Source organism: Cervus elaphus, chromosome 29, assembly GCF_910594005.1.
Source record: "Cervus elaphus chromosome 29, mCerEla1.1, whole genome shotgun sequence".
NCBI lineage: Eukaryota > Metazoa > Chordata > Mammalia > Artiodactyla > Cervidae > Cervus > Cervus elaphus.
Window position 1 is genome coordinate 21,469,058 of NC_057843.1, and position 15,827 is coordinate 21,484,884.

At 37.2% G+C, this 15,827-nt stretch overlaps 1 protein-coding gene across 1 annotated transcript; it reads right to left on the minus strand.

Moving 5' to 3' along the window:
* Window positions 1–8,000: 8,000 nt before the first annotated feature.
* Window positions 8,001–14,279, minus strand: DMRTA1 (DMRT like family A1). The gene is made up of 2 exons (XM_043891149.1): window positions 13,359–14,279; window positions 8,001–10,142 (listed from the first exon to the last, which is right to left on the minus strand). The coding sequence occupies exons 1-2, from the start codon at window positions 13,999–14,001 to the stop codon at window positions 9,295–9,297; spliced, it is 1,491 nt and encodes a 496-aa protein (XP_043747084.1). The 5' UTR covers window positions 14,002–14,279; the 3' UTR covers window positions 8,001–9,294.
* Window positions 14,280–15,827: the final 1,548 nt, after the last annotated feature.

The window sequence follows — 15,827 nt, forward strand, 5'->3', positions numbered from 1 at the left end:
AGTCATACTTTATTTGTATAAGTGGGAAAGCACTAACTCTGATGAAACTAAGTCTTTCTTGAATCACCATAATGGACACTCATGGCTCTTCCACAAATTCCTAGTCTTGAACCTGTTACGGAAACCTAGGATGATCCCCTTGAGTACTCTACTGTCTTCTAATAACTTAAACTATAAATCTTCCTCCTAGCTTAATCGAAGAGGACCTGAGCCAATTTACCAGGTGACTATACCCTGTGAAAAGATAAATAATAATTTTTTCAGTGTTTATTGGATAATGGCTATTCCCTTTGAAGCTAAACTGCTACTATGATCCACCAGGCTAGATAAGGTTTAAGGAAGAGGAATGAAGTCTAATCATTATTGACATTTTGGTTCAAATCAGTCTTACAGTGGGTCCAATATGTACCCAATTACCCAGTGTTTATTTCCTCAACTCTAGAAAGCACAATTGGTCAAGACATACTTAGCAACTCGGAGAATCCCCAAATTGGATCCCTGACCTACAACAATTAGGCTTCCTGTGTATTGAGGATGATTAAATAGGAAATGTCAAATGGAGATGTTTAAAACTTATACTCCCACTGAAGTAGTGAAACAAACATAATGGCACATCCTGGAGAGATTGCCAAGGTTTGTATCCTCATTAGAAGTTGAAAGGATTCTAGCACATCCCCTTTCAATTCATCTATTTGGCCTATAGATAAGGCAGATGGATCTTGAGGAATGAGAGTACACTTTTATAAAATTAGGTGATAACTACAACTGCAGCTATATTTCCAGATGTGTTTGCTTTGTTGGAGAAAATCAATACTGCCCCTTTTCTCCAGTTTGAGCTATTGATCTCAAAAATACTTTTTCTCTGGACTTGTTAAAGTCACCAGAAATAGTAGTAAACTTTAGTATCTCTCCTTAGGGCTCTACCAACCCTCCAGCCATTTTCTATAGTTTAGTCCACTAGGAACTTGTTTGCTTCTCTACTCTACAGGACATCAAGCAAGCCAACAACATAAATAATATCATGCTGATTTGACCTGATGAGCAAAATGTAGTATACACACTAAATATCTTGTTAAGGTATATGCATGCCAGAAAATGGAATAATAAACACCTCAGAAAATCAGAGATACATTATATATGTGAAGTTTCAAGGAATTAGTGGTCTGGCGCCTGTCAAAATTCCTCTTATCAAATGGTGAATGTGTTTCTGCATCTGATACCTGCTATCTCTGAGAAGTAGATCTCTAAATTTTGGTTGCAAAAAATAAATGATTTGGGCATCTTACTTCAACCTGTTTACCAAATTACCCAATAGGCTGTCAATTTGGGGTCCAAATCAAAAGGAGGTTCTACAACAGAACCAAGCTTCTATTCAATCTGTCTTGCCACTTGGTTCACGTGACTTAGCATATCCAGTAGTGCTTGAAGTGCCTATGACAGTTGGGGATCCTAAAGGAACCTTAAGCGAACCTTACAGATAAAACATAGTATATCTTTTTGGGATTTTGGAGAAAAGTTATACTTTCTCAGTAGATTATTCTCAACAGAGAAATAGCTTCTGCCTCATTACTGGGTCCTGCCTGAGTGCAAACACTTACTGCTGTTGCTGCTGCTAAGTTGCTTCAGTCGTGTCTGACCCTGTGCGACCCCATAGACAGCAGCCCACCAGGCTCCCCCGTCCATGGGATTCTCCAGGCAAGAACACTGGAGTGGGTTGCCATTCCCTTCTGCAATATATGAAAGTGAAAAGGGAAAATGAAGTTGCTCAGTCGTGTCCGACTCTTAGCGACCCCATGGACTGCAGCCTACCAGGCTCCTCTGTCCATGGGATTTTCCAGGCAAGAGTACTGGAGTGGGCTGCCATTGCCTTCTCCAGCAAACACTTACTACTGGTCATTAAATAATGATATGCCCTGAAACACTCTTAATGAATAGGATGTTGTCTGCCCCCAAAGCTCACTGTAGCAGTATTCCATCAAGTGGAAGTAATAGTTAGGCTTTTCTCCACAAGTTTTGAAGTCACAAATAAGTTGCACAAAAAGTTGCTCAAACATCCATGGTTTGCGTACTCCTGCCGTACTGCCTCCTCTCTCTCTGTAATGTGAAGTTGTCTATGAAAACAGAATGAGAAAGCACAATTTGGTCTTTATTCACAGACAATTCCCCACAGTATCCTGACAGTAGCTGAAGTGGACAGTTGGACTACACATGTGGCCCTGAAAGACCCTGAAAGTAGTAAAAAAAAAAAAAAAAAAAAATCTTTTCAATGGGAAGAACTTCAAGCTTTCATACTGCCTGAAAGTAGAGGTGAATAGAGGTATACATCTAGAATGAGTCAAGAGCAGTGACTAATGGCCAGCAACTTGGAAGAAACATGAAGAAATATGATCTACAGAAGACATATGTGGAAAGACCTCTCCAAATGTGTATAGATAAGAGAACATTTTTGTCCCACACAAATGTTCACCAAACAGCAACCTTAAAGGAAGAGGCCTTAATAAACATATGCACAAGGTAACTCATTCTTTTCCCATTCTTTTATTCCCATAATTGATCAATTGGCTCATGAAGACAATAATTATATAGAAATATGGAGCTTATGTATGGGCTTAGCAAAATGGATTTCTACTCATCAAGGCCAATTTGTCTAAAGTCATTGCTGAGTATCCAACCTGCCAAGAGCAAAGATTAACACTGAGCCCCTAAAATGGCCATACCCTGGGGAAATAGCCAGACACCTGGTAGCAGGTTTGTTACACTGAATCACTCCCATCACTGAAGGAGTAGCTCTTTGTTCTCACTGGAAAAGACATGGTTTTGCCTTTCCTACCGTAGTGTTTCTGCTTAAATCACCATCTGTGGGCTTACAGAATGCCATATTCATCTTCACAGTATTCCATACAACATTGCTTCTGACCAAAAAAAAAAAAAAATTTGTAGCAAGTGAAGTGCAACACTGGTCTCAGTCTCATGCACTTGTCTAGTATCATTATGTTCCCCTCATCCTGAAACAGCTGGCCTAATAAAATTAGGAATGGCCTTTGGAAGACTCAGTTATGGCACCAGCTGGTGACAGCACTTTATGGGGCTGAAATAATGTCATCCAGGATGTAAGAAATGCTTTGAATAAGCTATAAATATGTAGGGATGTTTTTCCTATACTCAGAATTTAGGAGTTTAGGAACCACAGGACAGATATGGAAACAGCTCCACTCACATTAACAATAATGATGCAAAAACAACACTTTCATTTCCTTTCCCTATAACTTTTTGGGGGTTTAGAAGCTGTACATCCAAAAGAAGAAATGATTCTACCAAAGAACACAGCATTGTACTGAAACCTAAGACTACCACTGGCTACTCTGGGCACCTCAGAACACTGACACAAGAAGAAAGGGTGAGGAAGATATTTCCAGAATGCAGGAGATCCTCCAGAGTATTGCTTAGTCTTCCCATATTTTGTGGTAAAAGTTAATGGAAAACTAGAACAACCCAATAAAGACAGGACTATAACAACAGACAGGAATGAAGATTTGGGTCATCGCAACAAATAAGGAAACACAACTGACTTACACACTAGCAGAGTAGAGAGAATACGAAATGGGGAATGGGAAGCGTTATAAATATTACTGATTCCATGACTAGTTGAAAACATGAGGGCCCTGATAGGAGCATTTGTTTCTTCCTTGCTTCTAAGTGTCCCTCATTACCTTATTGTAACATAAGATTTACTAATAGTGGTTATAACGGTACCTCAGGATGATAGGATATTCAAGGGGGGGTTCTGACTCAGAAGAGGAATGAGCATCCCTCAAACATGGGTAAGTCACTTTGTATCCTCTCTTATGAAGGGACATATATGTTTTCATTGTACAAAGAATCAATTTTAGGTGAAATAGTGAATTACGTTTTACCTTTATTGGGAAGTAAATATGGTTAGTATAAGTGAGTATGAATGCCATATTGACAAGGGGTGCATTGGACTTCTGGACTTGCTGATCAGCTGTAGTTGCAGGTCTGTCACCTGGTACCTGCTTGCAGACCCAGTATTAGAAGCTGTGCAGAAGCATTAACTTCCTTTATACCTCCTTCACAACACCTTTCCTTGGAACCATTTGAGTGACTTGACATGCTAGATCTCACAGATTTCCTGAAAATTTCTACTTCTCTTGAAAGGACCACTTGTCTACCCATACCAACACTTGGCAGATTAGTTAGTAACTCTCTGATTTGCCTATTTCCCTTTACCAAACTTTATCTTCCCAGATCCTTATGTATGTATTCAGTCCAATTTCTAAAATACCTCCCTAATTTATAAAATAACTTTATATTTTATAATATAAAATAACTCCCTAATGGTACTCTTTTCCTGGTTGAATACTGACTGATAAATGTAGCATAAACATAAATCTCATTTGCTGATCATTTACTCCATATACCCCTCAAAAGAATTAAAAGAAAAAAACCCATGTACAATAATATATTATGAAATTATGGCTCACCTATGAAATGAGCAATCAAACAGCAACAAACAAACTGGACCTAACATTGTTTATTTCTCTAGTAATATCTGCCTTTGCAGTTCCAGGTTCACTAGAAGTGGATTAAATGCAATTACAGTATTCTTCTTTATGTTCCTCTAAATTCTCTATGTAACTTTTGCCTTCTATTCCCCTTAGAGTCATTTTTGCTATATGCTAGTTCTTTAAACATTTTCATTTCTCCTACTTTTAAAAATATTTCTCATAGAACCCTATATTGCCACCATAGTCATTTAGTGTCTTATGCCTCTTTGCTTATATCCCAAGTTTTAGAATCACTCTTGGTATATGGCACTCAGAACTGAACACACCACTTAAGCTAATATCTGAAGAATTGATATTTCAGAGTACATGGCACCGTCATCTCCCTCCTTTTACATACATTTTTCCTATTAATGTAACCTAAATATCAATTGAACTTTCAGAACAGCCATGTTACATGGTAATCTCACAGTACATTTACCAATAAATAACATTACTTTTTTTCTCAAAAACTTGTTGCAAACTCTCTTTCTTCTTATCTATGTGTATAAAGTTGATTTTTTTAACCCTTAGGTCTTGAATGTTATATCAACTCACTGCAATAGGAGTTACAGTCTAAGAATCAATCAGTTAAAATTTGATTCTGTCAGCCAAAAAATTAGTTGCCATTCACAGATGAGTGCGGTCCATGAATAAGATAACAATGATTTGTGTATCTTTATTTCTTCATCTGACAGTTCTATAAAAGGTCAAGAACAGGATTCTAAAGCACTTGCTGCTTGACTCAGATTTTTCTAGTCAACATTCTTTGGCACACTTGCTCAATTCTTTATATTTCCTGCTAATTATCAATATCTAGTCCATTTTTTATTGAACTTGTTGCCAGGATGGATTTTAACATTGGCTATTTTTAAAAAACATTTTGACATAGATGTTTTGAAAAGACCACATTTGTGTACCTATTTTAAAACTATTAATGTTCTCATGAGACTACGTCACATGGTCATTTTGACTTGAGGATACTATGACACAGTCTTAAAAAATTAATATGTCATTTTTTAAACTACCAGTTAGGCAAAAATGAGAAATAAGATATCTTCATAGTTCTCATACTTATCATCCTATTTTCTCCTGAACCCCTGATCATTAGCATGGAGTTCAGAAAGGGGAAATGACAATGAATTTTTCTCATTTGAGTAATATTTAGTAAGCAAAAACCAACAAAGGGTATTTTTTTAATGTTGGGCACAGTTTCTCTGAAGTGTTACATCAAAACAGCTTCAATTTTACAGGACATGATGCCAAATAATTAAAGGTATAGTTTTGCAGTGCAGGCATCAATAATGAGATTATTTGGAGATGTGTGGGGATGGGAAGAATAAATCTGAGCGAGAACCTTTCCCTAAAGGATGAGCATCTATGCTTAAGAGTCAGGCTGCCCTGAGTAGACCTTTGACTTTATGAAGCTGATGATGCTTTATCTTCTCTTGTGCTTGCCAGAATAATTCTATTTACACTGGTATATAAGCTTCTCTTATATTCTGAAAACTTTTTAATTTCAAAGACAAATAAGTATCTATGGAATACGCATTTTAAAAAAGAGTTGAATGGCTAGGCCACTTTGTAAATAATTTTTTTAGTTCCAAGTTCACAGATAGGAATCTCTAGAGGGGAGGGTCTTAAAATCCCCAGCATCTTTTTGTTTCAGCAGAAGTTGAAGGGGAAAATAGCAGATTTTACTCATATGCTCTTCAGTTGTTCCCCTAACTCTAACCCATTTTCACAGAATAGCTAGATGACAGCTTACACAATGAGGCCTATGCATTGAATCAGAGGAATTCCAAATGATTTAACCCCAGGAACAGGATTGGGCGAAAACTCTGATCCATAACCATGAGGAAACAAGGGTGATCTCCACACAAGACTCCACTCAAGCAAACAAAAGGTTCCTCTTTGCCTACCTTTTTCACCATAGATCTTGGAGTTGTTTACCTCTCAGACAAATGGAATGGACTTGCCTAAACATACGACATGGAAATAGGTATTCTCCTTCTTCCTTCCCATCCTTAATTAGTGGTTTAGGAGTTCATACCTCAGGCTGCATGGATGAGCATAAACCTCAAGATTACACAGAACTCACTGATGTACCAACACTGTCAAATACTGCCACCACTGGTTGATGGGTTGGTTTTGTATACATGGGTAACAGTCTGTGAGCAGCTTAAGGGCAGGTCTCATATCTTATTCACCTCTTTATCCTCTGGTCTAGCACAATGCCTGGCACAAAGTAGGTGCTTAATAAATAGTTGTTGAATAAACTAGCATTTTTATCTTTCATTTAATTCAGTCAGTGGAAAACTTGAGCACCTATTTACGTACCAGATACTCTAGGAAGCTGTGAGTGGACAAACAGGCATGAATCCTTCCTTAGACTTTACAGTCTAATTCAAACTGGTAAAGTAACTTCCACTCCTAACAACTGACGATAGTATTTTAACATAGGGATGGACAATACTACTGCCAAACCTCAATCTCCTCACATTCAAGTTAGTGGTTGGACAAAATGTTCTGTAAGACTGTTTGCGTTCTAAACTTATTGTAAAGGGTATGAAATGTATAAAGTACTATGTAAATTAACTAAAGTTTTAAAATTATAAAAGTTTTAAAAATTTGAAAACTGTCCCAAATGGACTTTCTCCCCAGTTCAAAAGGCAAATGGATACATGCACATCATCATATAAACCACATAAAGAATCCAGCAACCCTAGCACTGTTATGTTGTTGTATCAGATCTCTATTGTATAATGTAACTTCTTTGAGAGCACATCTTACATTTGATATCCTCTATAGGACCTAGCACTTTTAAAATAACAGTCAACAAATGAATTAATGTAGTGGAAATACCTTAAAAATCACCAAGTATTCTAACCTGAATGGCACTTAGTAGATTCAAGAATCCCAAGAAATTGTATTCAAAACTATGTCTGTAAACCACTTTGCAGAGTTCTTTGGTTTTATCAGTCTCAAAGAGATCTACCATCCAAAATGGTTCCTTCATTTAGTATATATTAATTGAATATCAACTACTTGCCAAGCATTATACTACGATTTAGGCTTGGAATCTAAAACTTTATAAATAAATAATGAATATTAACTGTATCAAATCTTTATAAGATCTGCTTTCTCACATTCACACCATTAAAAATAATGCATACTCTATTACACATTTACATCCTAAATCAGCATCAGATTCTATGCAGTTATTTAATACGATATTTGCTGGTAAAATATACTTTAGAAATATATTCTTATCTGGCTCAATGGAAAAGTCTAAATGATGATAGAACCAACAGAGCTTAAGTGTATAATATACAGACAGATAAGGTAGATACACAATATATATAAACACACACATACATACACACATACACATAATTTAAGAAATCTTTAGTAAATAATGCTGTCAAATTCTTTTAACTGTCTCTAATTCATCAACTATTTTACACCACAGCTGGATTTCCATTTATTCCTATCAACAGAATAGAGCTCCAATCCTTTAAAAGATAAATGATGACATATAAAGAAAATTTCCTAAAATTGTTTTGTTCTCAGGGACTTCCCACTGACTAAAATAAATAACTCAAATTCTCTAGATGGAGAACAAAAGTACTTTTAAAATCTCAAGAAAACCTTTAAAATTTACTGACAATTTTTCCCCTTGGAAATCTTTTATCTCCTCAATGCATTAAGCATTATCTATCTAGAGTCAATTAATATTCATATGAGCAACTATTTAAGTTTTCTGAATAAAATGATTTTTACCTTTGAGAATGGCTGCCATAGTCTTGCCACAAACATATGGAAAAGGTTATTTCCCCAGATAAAAGCATAAGCCTACTGAAAGCTTTAAATCCTCATCCTCATTAGATGTTCATTTTATAATATAAAAATTCAATAGAGCATGATCCAAAATAAGCATTTCCAAGAAATGGTTACATCATACTATTAGGAACCATTTGTATCTAATTTCTACATGCTACCAGAACTTAGCTGCAATTAGTGATAGTGGCCAGGAGATGGAGCATTCTCATTTCCTAAGATTTACTTCACAGACCTTTGTTTAACTCACAAAAAGTTTCCTTTAAACAGAAATGCTTTATTAATGGCACTTATTACCAATGGCAGATACGAATGAAAAACAAGGCATTCAGAAAAAAATAAGGACTTAAATTTCTCAAAAGTTTTACTAACTACTAATCATTTATATGTGAATAAAATACTTTAAAATACTTTGAATACTTTTCATCTCTCTTGTGTACATGAAACAGAAAGAGGAAAAAAAGTTTAGAATAATATTTAGAATTACCTCAATTTTTCAATTCTTACTTCCAGCTCATTTTATATAATGCTAGACTGCTTCATAATGTATGCTATAATTATATGCTCCATTTTTTCAATGAACTAAAAACAAGTATAGTTTTAAATTAGGAATTTACAACTGATATCTTAGGGAGAAAATTCATTAAAGTAAAAATATTTCCTGAAATGGTTTTATTCAAGGCACACATGATGTTTAAATGTTTCTTTCACTTAATAAATGCTAAAGAAGAGTCTTTAGATCTCAAATCTATTATATCGCTTGTAAAAAAAATAGCATTTTTAAAGACTGATAATCCACTCCCATACATAGTAAACACATTAATAGATGTGGGTATGTGAGTTGTAGTGCATGCTTCTAGAAATACTCCAGAAAGGGAGGTAGGCAGATGCATTACAGGTTACTCTGATTTGGCCTGGAATACAGTCTGCTACCAGTTACTGAGTCTTTGATGGGAAGGTAAGAAGAATCCCTAATCATTCCTGAAAAAGCATAATCCAAAGCTGGCCTACAAGGCAATGCTGGTACCAACCCAGGAGTCAGATAGGGAGACATGAAACCAGACAGTCCTCTCCCTGGAGAGGAATATGCCAGCCGAAATGGACTGATACCTAGTCTAGGATTTAAGCTGTAGAGACTTGAATCACTTCCATAAGAAGGAGAAGTAGTGTGAAGGGGAGAGAAAGCTGATTTATTTCCTAGAGTTCCAAAACCAATTCCAGCTAAACTAAAATTCGAAACTCTCGGAAAAGCTGTGTTTTCCAATGGTCCTGAATTTGCTAGGTCCCTGGTGTCTGGTTTGTGTTCTTTTCCATTTAGGATCTCTTCAATAGCTTGGACCACATCCCCTTTGCAGAACTGCAGAATGCCTTCTAGCCTGCTGCGTCTGTAACTTGGGAAAATCTTGGTAAGGATATCAAGAGGGTCTCTTGGTCTAGAGGACACAGTGGGATGGCTGGCTGTAGAATCAGTGAAGTCTTTGGCCCACTCACTTTCATTTCCTGATTCCAAATCAGAGGATGACAGGGACCTGGGACTCTCTTCCCCTCCTGACTGCTCCCCAGGATGAAGAGACTGAATGCTATCATCCTTGTTTGGGTTTTCTGAAATAGATGACCTGATGTTTTGTTTTCCAGCGACATCATTAGACTTAGGAGATGATCTCAGGGTAAACTGATGGGATTTAGACCCCAGTTCTTCTTGTCCACTCTGGCATGAGTCACATTTACTCTCCTTTTGTCCTGGGGAAGAGGAAAAAAAGGAATGAAATAAAGGGAAAACTTCCAAGAACAAAGTACTGCCCACTTATAATTAATGCTGGATAAAATAACTTGTTTACTCATAGTATATTAATAATACTTACTATTCACTGTAAAAGATGTTAATGAACAAAAATTTTAAAATATCATTTGAAAATGCAGGTGTTGCAATAGTGGGAAAATGCAATTTATCATGTCATTTCAGGATCACAAAGTTCTATAATATATAAATGCTGTAGTTATTTAGGAATCAGAAGGTGAAATCTATTGTTACCCTCCAACTGTTAACACCAATATTTTACATTATTTGCCCCATTTAGGGATTCAAAATTTTCATAAATGTTACCCAAGTTTTGTTGTTATCCACATGAGGGCTTTTTTCCCACAGTGACAATATGCAAACAGCACTAAATAAAACAATTGTTTAGATAAGAAATCAGAAAAAAAGAACAATCTTACTATTAAAATGAATATTGTATTTAATCACTAATGCTAAATTTCAAAAACTGGTTTTTTACTCACATTTCAGGTTCCAACTAAGGTACCTGAATAATGTGAAAAAATAGCAGAATTTTTCATTTCCTTTCAAATCTAAATCAATAATGACAACTGCTATACCAATCTCAAATCATATCAGAGATTTATATTTCATTTTATGTGAGACACAATAGAGTTGATATTTTTCATAATCCTCTGTAAAATATGGACTTTCTCATTAAATCTCCAGAGAATATCAGTAAATGAGTTTATAATCAAATTGTTTCTAAAAGAAAATAATTTACAGCACTCTTTTCACTACTGGAATCTGTTTATTTTTTAAAGTATCTTGTAAAAAATATTAGTCATTTACCTTAACTAACAATTCCCTTTCAATATTAAGGGAAATGTTCCGAAAACAGTTTCACAGAAAAATCTAATTTTCTATCTCAATATGTTAAGCATATGACTATTAATAAAACAAGACTATCTTTAAATACTTTTTGCAAGGCTAATGCCAGAAGAACAATAATAAATAATTTTTATTTTTATTTACATTTACTCTTAATCTATAGATGGAGTTTCTCTATTTCCATTAGAAAGAGTAAACTGTCAATGAGGTACTAGGTTTTATTGCCAACTTTCTCTTCAAACAAGATTTATGAATGTAACAAAACACATATGACCTATAGCAATGATTTGCAATGCTCCTATGTTTTCTCAAAGAGCAGTCCCAAATTCTAAGCAAATATCTACAATTTGCTTTATAAAATTAAATGTGTACAATTTAACACATTGAGAATGAAAATGCTGTCATTATGTCAAACATGACAAAGAAAAAAAGTGTTGCTTCTGCAAAATCACAAAGACTCTAGAATTTTCACCTTTAAATAAAACAATAAAAGTCATCTAATGATATAGAGATAGATCAACCTTGGTCTGCCACTCAATTTTATTTATAAATATAATTCACTACATATGACCCCTTTAACATGTAAGGTATCACAATTTCATCTCTATAGTAATTTTCATCTCTATAGTAGTTTATGCATAAAACACAATATAATGTAATGAAATACTGATGGCATCAGACTGTCTAGAAAATAAGCTGTCTTTAAAATACTGCAATATCATTATGTCATCTCTTTTCTCTCAACTCCTATAGCTGTTTTTTATCATTGTATGCTATGTATTATACTGTAGTTTTAGGACACATATAGTTTTCCTTCTTTAGAATATAATATTCTTTTGTGTAGGAAAATCTTATTCACCTCTGAACCACTGTTTGTCTAATGAATAAATATACTAGTTTACTACAGTTCATGGATATTGTATAGGAGAAGGCAGTCCATTTAGAAGTATCTTTTCAAAAAAAAGAGGTCAACTGAGGCAAACAATAAAATAAAATAAATGATCCTATAAAACCTCACCCCCTCAAAAAAATCACATAAGTCAATGCCTAGCAGAAGGTCGACAATCAGATCTCACTGTCAATTTAGTTTGCAGACTTTTAATTTTTACTTCTTTTTATAGCAGTTTTGCTTAACAACTTTATTCTTCAGCCCTCCTTGATTTTTGATGAGAAATGTTTAAACTACATTTTGTCCACTGACACAAACTAGAACATGGACAAAAAGTGACATAGGTGAAAACAAAATAATATACGTCTTATTTAAGCAGAGAAAGAGTCTTTTTCAAAAGGAAATGCTGTGATCTGTTAAGAGCTGCAATTTTCACAATTCATGTAAGTTTTCTAATTAATAACTTAATTAATAACTTAATACATCATTATATTTTAACTTCATATGATTCAACCCATCTTGTATTTATACAAAAACACCAAAATGACATTTTTGTGCAAGTATGACCTACTGTAGAATTATGAAATTTGCTAAAATACAGTAAGATTTGTTAGCATGAAAGGTTAATTTGGGATAACCCTAGTCAAAAAAAGAAATCTTTTTACCTGACATAGAGGGTGAAGGCAATTTGCAGTAAATAAATGAGAGAAAAAAATTAAAACTTCTTGGATAAAGAAATCTCAAAGGTTAAGATCCCCAAAGATAAGAAATTCTTGGACTTTGAAATTCATATCAATGGTTTTACTAACCTAAATTTAGAAAACCTAAATTTCTTTCCTATAAGAGGTATAACTTGAAATGTTAGAGTTTTCTACACTGTTGGAGGCTAAAAAGCAGCTGAAGAAAAGAAGTGGGACGCTTAAAAATTTTTAGAGTAAAAATGTTTTGGTAGATTTCAGTCTCTTCCCCACTTCTAGTTGGTCTGTCCCACAGGTGAAGACTGTACTCCCAACCACACGTGAGTTTTCCATGCAAGATCACATTAACTCTGGTTTTACAGCTAAAAAGAATACAGAGCAAGCTCAAAATGCAGTTTCTTTCACTAAGTTTTTCACTGTCTTTGCTCTAAGTTCGTCTCCTCTCGCAGAGAAACTTGGGCACAAACTGCAATCCTAGAATGAGTTCCTCAACTGATCACTGGTACTTCATTTGTTCATTTATCCTATCACTTAAGGGACAGAAAGCCCTACGGAAGTGAATGTGATAGGTCTCTAAGCAGTTTCCCAGGACTTAAATGCTTCTTTTAAGTTCTTTCTTGCCCTCCTCCATGCCATGGCTGCTTATTTCAAAGATTTTTTTTTTTTCCTCCTCCAAAACAACCATTTTTCTTTTGCAAAGAGCAAATGTAAGATCTACTCACCTTGTTTTTCCTCTACATCATCTGGCTGGAAAATTTCGAAAACAGGGGTCGCCAGACCACTAGCCTTTCTCGAGGCACTCAGTCCCAGAGCAGTCACCGTCGCAGGGCCGCTCGAGGCTGTCTGGGAAGTCTCCGTTCTGCTGCTGCCTCCGGATGACCGAGCCCCTGGTCCTAAGGGTCCAGGGTACAGAAGCCGCTGCAGCCCCCGAGCCTCGCTCTCCTCTTGGGCCTGCTGTCTGCGCAGCGCCACCTGTGCGGCCATGACACGCTGGCGCTCTGCGATCAGGGTGCACTTGGCACACGCGCAGTCCCGCCAGCGGCAGAAGCGCTTGTGGCCCTTGAGGGCTGACACCACTCCGTGGTTGCGACAACGGGCGCACTTGGGTGTCCGTGGGTAGCCACCGGCCACAGCGCCCACCCCCCTTTCCAGTTCGGCAGGCGGCAGGCAACCTCCGCTTCCGGCGGTGGAGGCTGCCCTCAGAAAGAGGCTGGACGGGCGCAGGAAAGTTGGAGGAACGGGTATCCCCGGGGGTACCGGTAACGCTGGAGACGGGGGCGGAGGGGCCGCTACCACCAGTCCCGGAGCTAGGTGGGGTGGGCCGCTGCGGCTGCGGTCTCTACTGCCACACTGTGACTGCTCCATTTCCGAGAAGTGTCTGGTGAGGGAGGAGTTGCAACAGAAGAGTGCGCTGTCCGCAGCTAACCCTGCTGGGATGCGGGGGCCGAGAGGGCCAACCTTGGTCCCTCTGCCTACCACCCCCACACCGACAAAGTCTGACACAATTCCCGCGATGAACTGGGGACAGCCGCTTCCCAGAGCTGGAGACTCTTAAGAGGCGCAGAAGTCTACTGAGCCTCTTAGAGTCCCAGGGCGCTAAGTTAATGCCTTGTTTTCCGCGCCTTCGCCTTCGGAAGCAAGAGGCAAGACTTGCAGAAGCTACCCCGCCCACTGGATCTACCGGCCAAGGGCTGAAACCCGGGAGGGAGGGCCGCGGCGGGACCTGACCGTCTGGGAGGAGGGGCGGTGGGAGACACAAGAGACTGCCCCTTCACACACTCGCACAAGAGCCCTTTTCTCCCACTTGCTTCTCCATGAATTCCTCAATGTATGTTTTTTTGTAAAATAATCTCCTCTCCCTCCCCATGCCTCTTTGTCCTTCGTAAATTAAGCAAGATTTGGAGTTCTTTCCCCAGTTCCTAGCTCCTCCTACGAGAGTGTGAAGATTTGAACATGGAGTTCTCCGTTTCTTTCCTTTTCCCAGATGAAGTGTTTAAGATGGTGTGTGTGCTCAGTCGCTCAGTCGTATCCGACTGTTCGCGACCCCATGGATTGTATAGCCTGCCAGGCTCCCCTGCCCATTGGATTTTCCAGGCAAGAATACTGGAGTGGGTTGTCATTTCCTTCTCCAGTTTAGAATGGTAGCACGGTCAATATTAATGAGAAAGCACAAACAAGCTGCAAATATTGCCCACACCTGAAAGATACCTTATTTTAGGGCCTTAGGGCTGCGTCAAAACAGTGGATAAGTATTTAAGGGGCCTGATTCACGTTCAGAATCTTCTCATGCATCTGTTTATTTAGAGATGTAAATTTGGATTCTATATACCATATTTTGAAATATTATCATCCAAAGAAACCCTAATGAATTTCTTATCTAGAACAACTTATAGGTAGCAATTATGTTAAAACTTTCAAAAATACTTCACATTTCTATTGTAAAGTGTTGGGGAGGGTCATCTAGACCATTCTTTAAACATGCTATTATTAATTGCATACTTAAAATATGCACTTAATGCCTTTAATTGTAAGAAAATATCATATTGCTTTTAAACCAAAAGGCAATTTAAAGCAGGAAAGTAAAAAAAACTAAATAAATAAAAAATAAAGCAGGAAAGTCATGAGTGTGTTCCTTAATGGAAAGGACAGTCAGGGTTCTATCAGTTTCTCAAGGTAACAGTCAACTGCCTTGACAGGCAATTCATATTCTAGTACTAAGATAGCAAGTAATAATGAAATTTTTACCATTCCACCTATTGACATCCAGGGAAGACATTGCTAATCAGTCTGGGCTTTCTCTTACCCTCCCACTTCACACCAACACCACCATTACCATCCTCCCATATAGGCATCCTGATAGGCTATCATAGAACTTCCCCACCCTTCTTAAGTATTAGAACTACCTATGGAACTTACATAAATACTCTCAACAAAGTATTCTGATTCTTTTTACTCTGAGTCTTTTAAACTCTCAAGGTGAAGATTGTATATAACCAAGGTTTAGAACTGCCACTCTGGGAATTCCTAACCTCTGTGGAATCTATAATACCCAATTTTCTCAGACTTCTATATCTTTGCTCAAGCCACTACTGCCTAAAAGCTATTTATTCCCCTATTGTGGAACTCACATCAAATGTATGACTAATGAGTTTTCAGTGCTATATGGATCATTAAAGCACAGTGAATTACCT

Coding starts and splice junctions, on each gene's coding strand:
- DMRTA1 (XM_043891149.1), bottom strand. CDS start 14,001: ATGGAGCAGTCACAGTGTGGCAGTAGAGACCGCAGCCGCAGCGGCCCA. Junction 10,143..13,358: donor TGATGTAGAGGAAAAACAAG/GTGAGTAGATCT, acceptor CCTCTTCCCCAG/GACAAAAGGAGAGTAAATGT.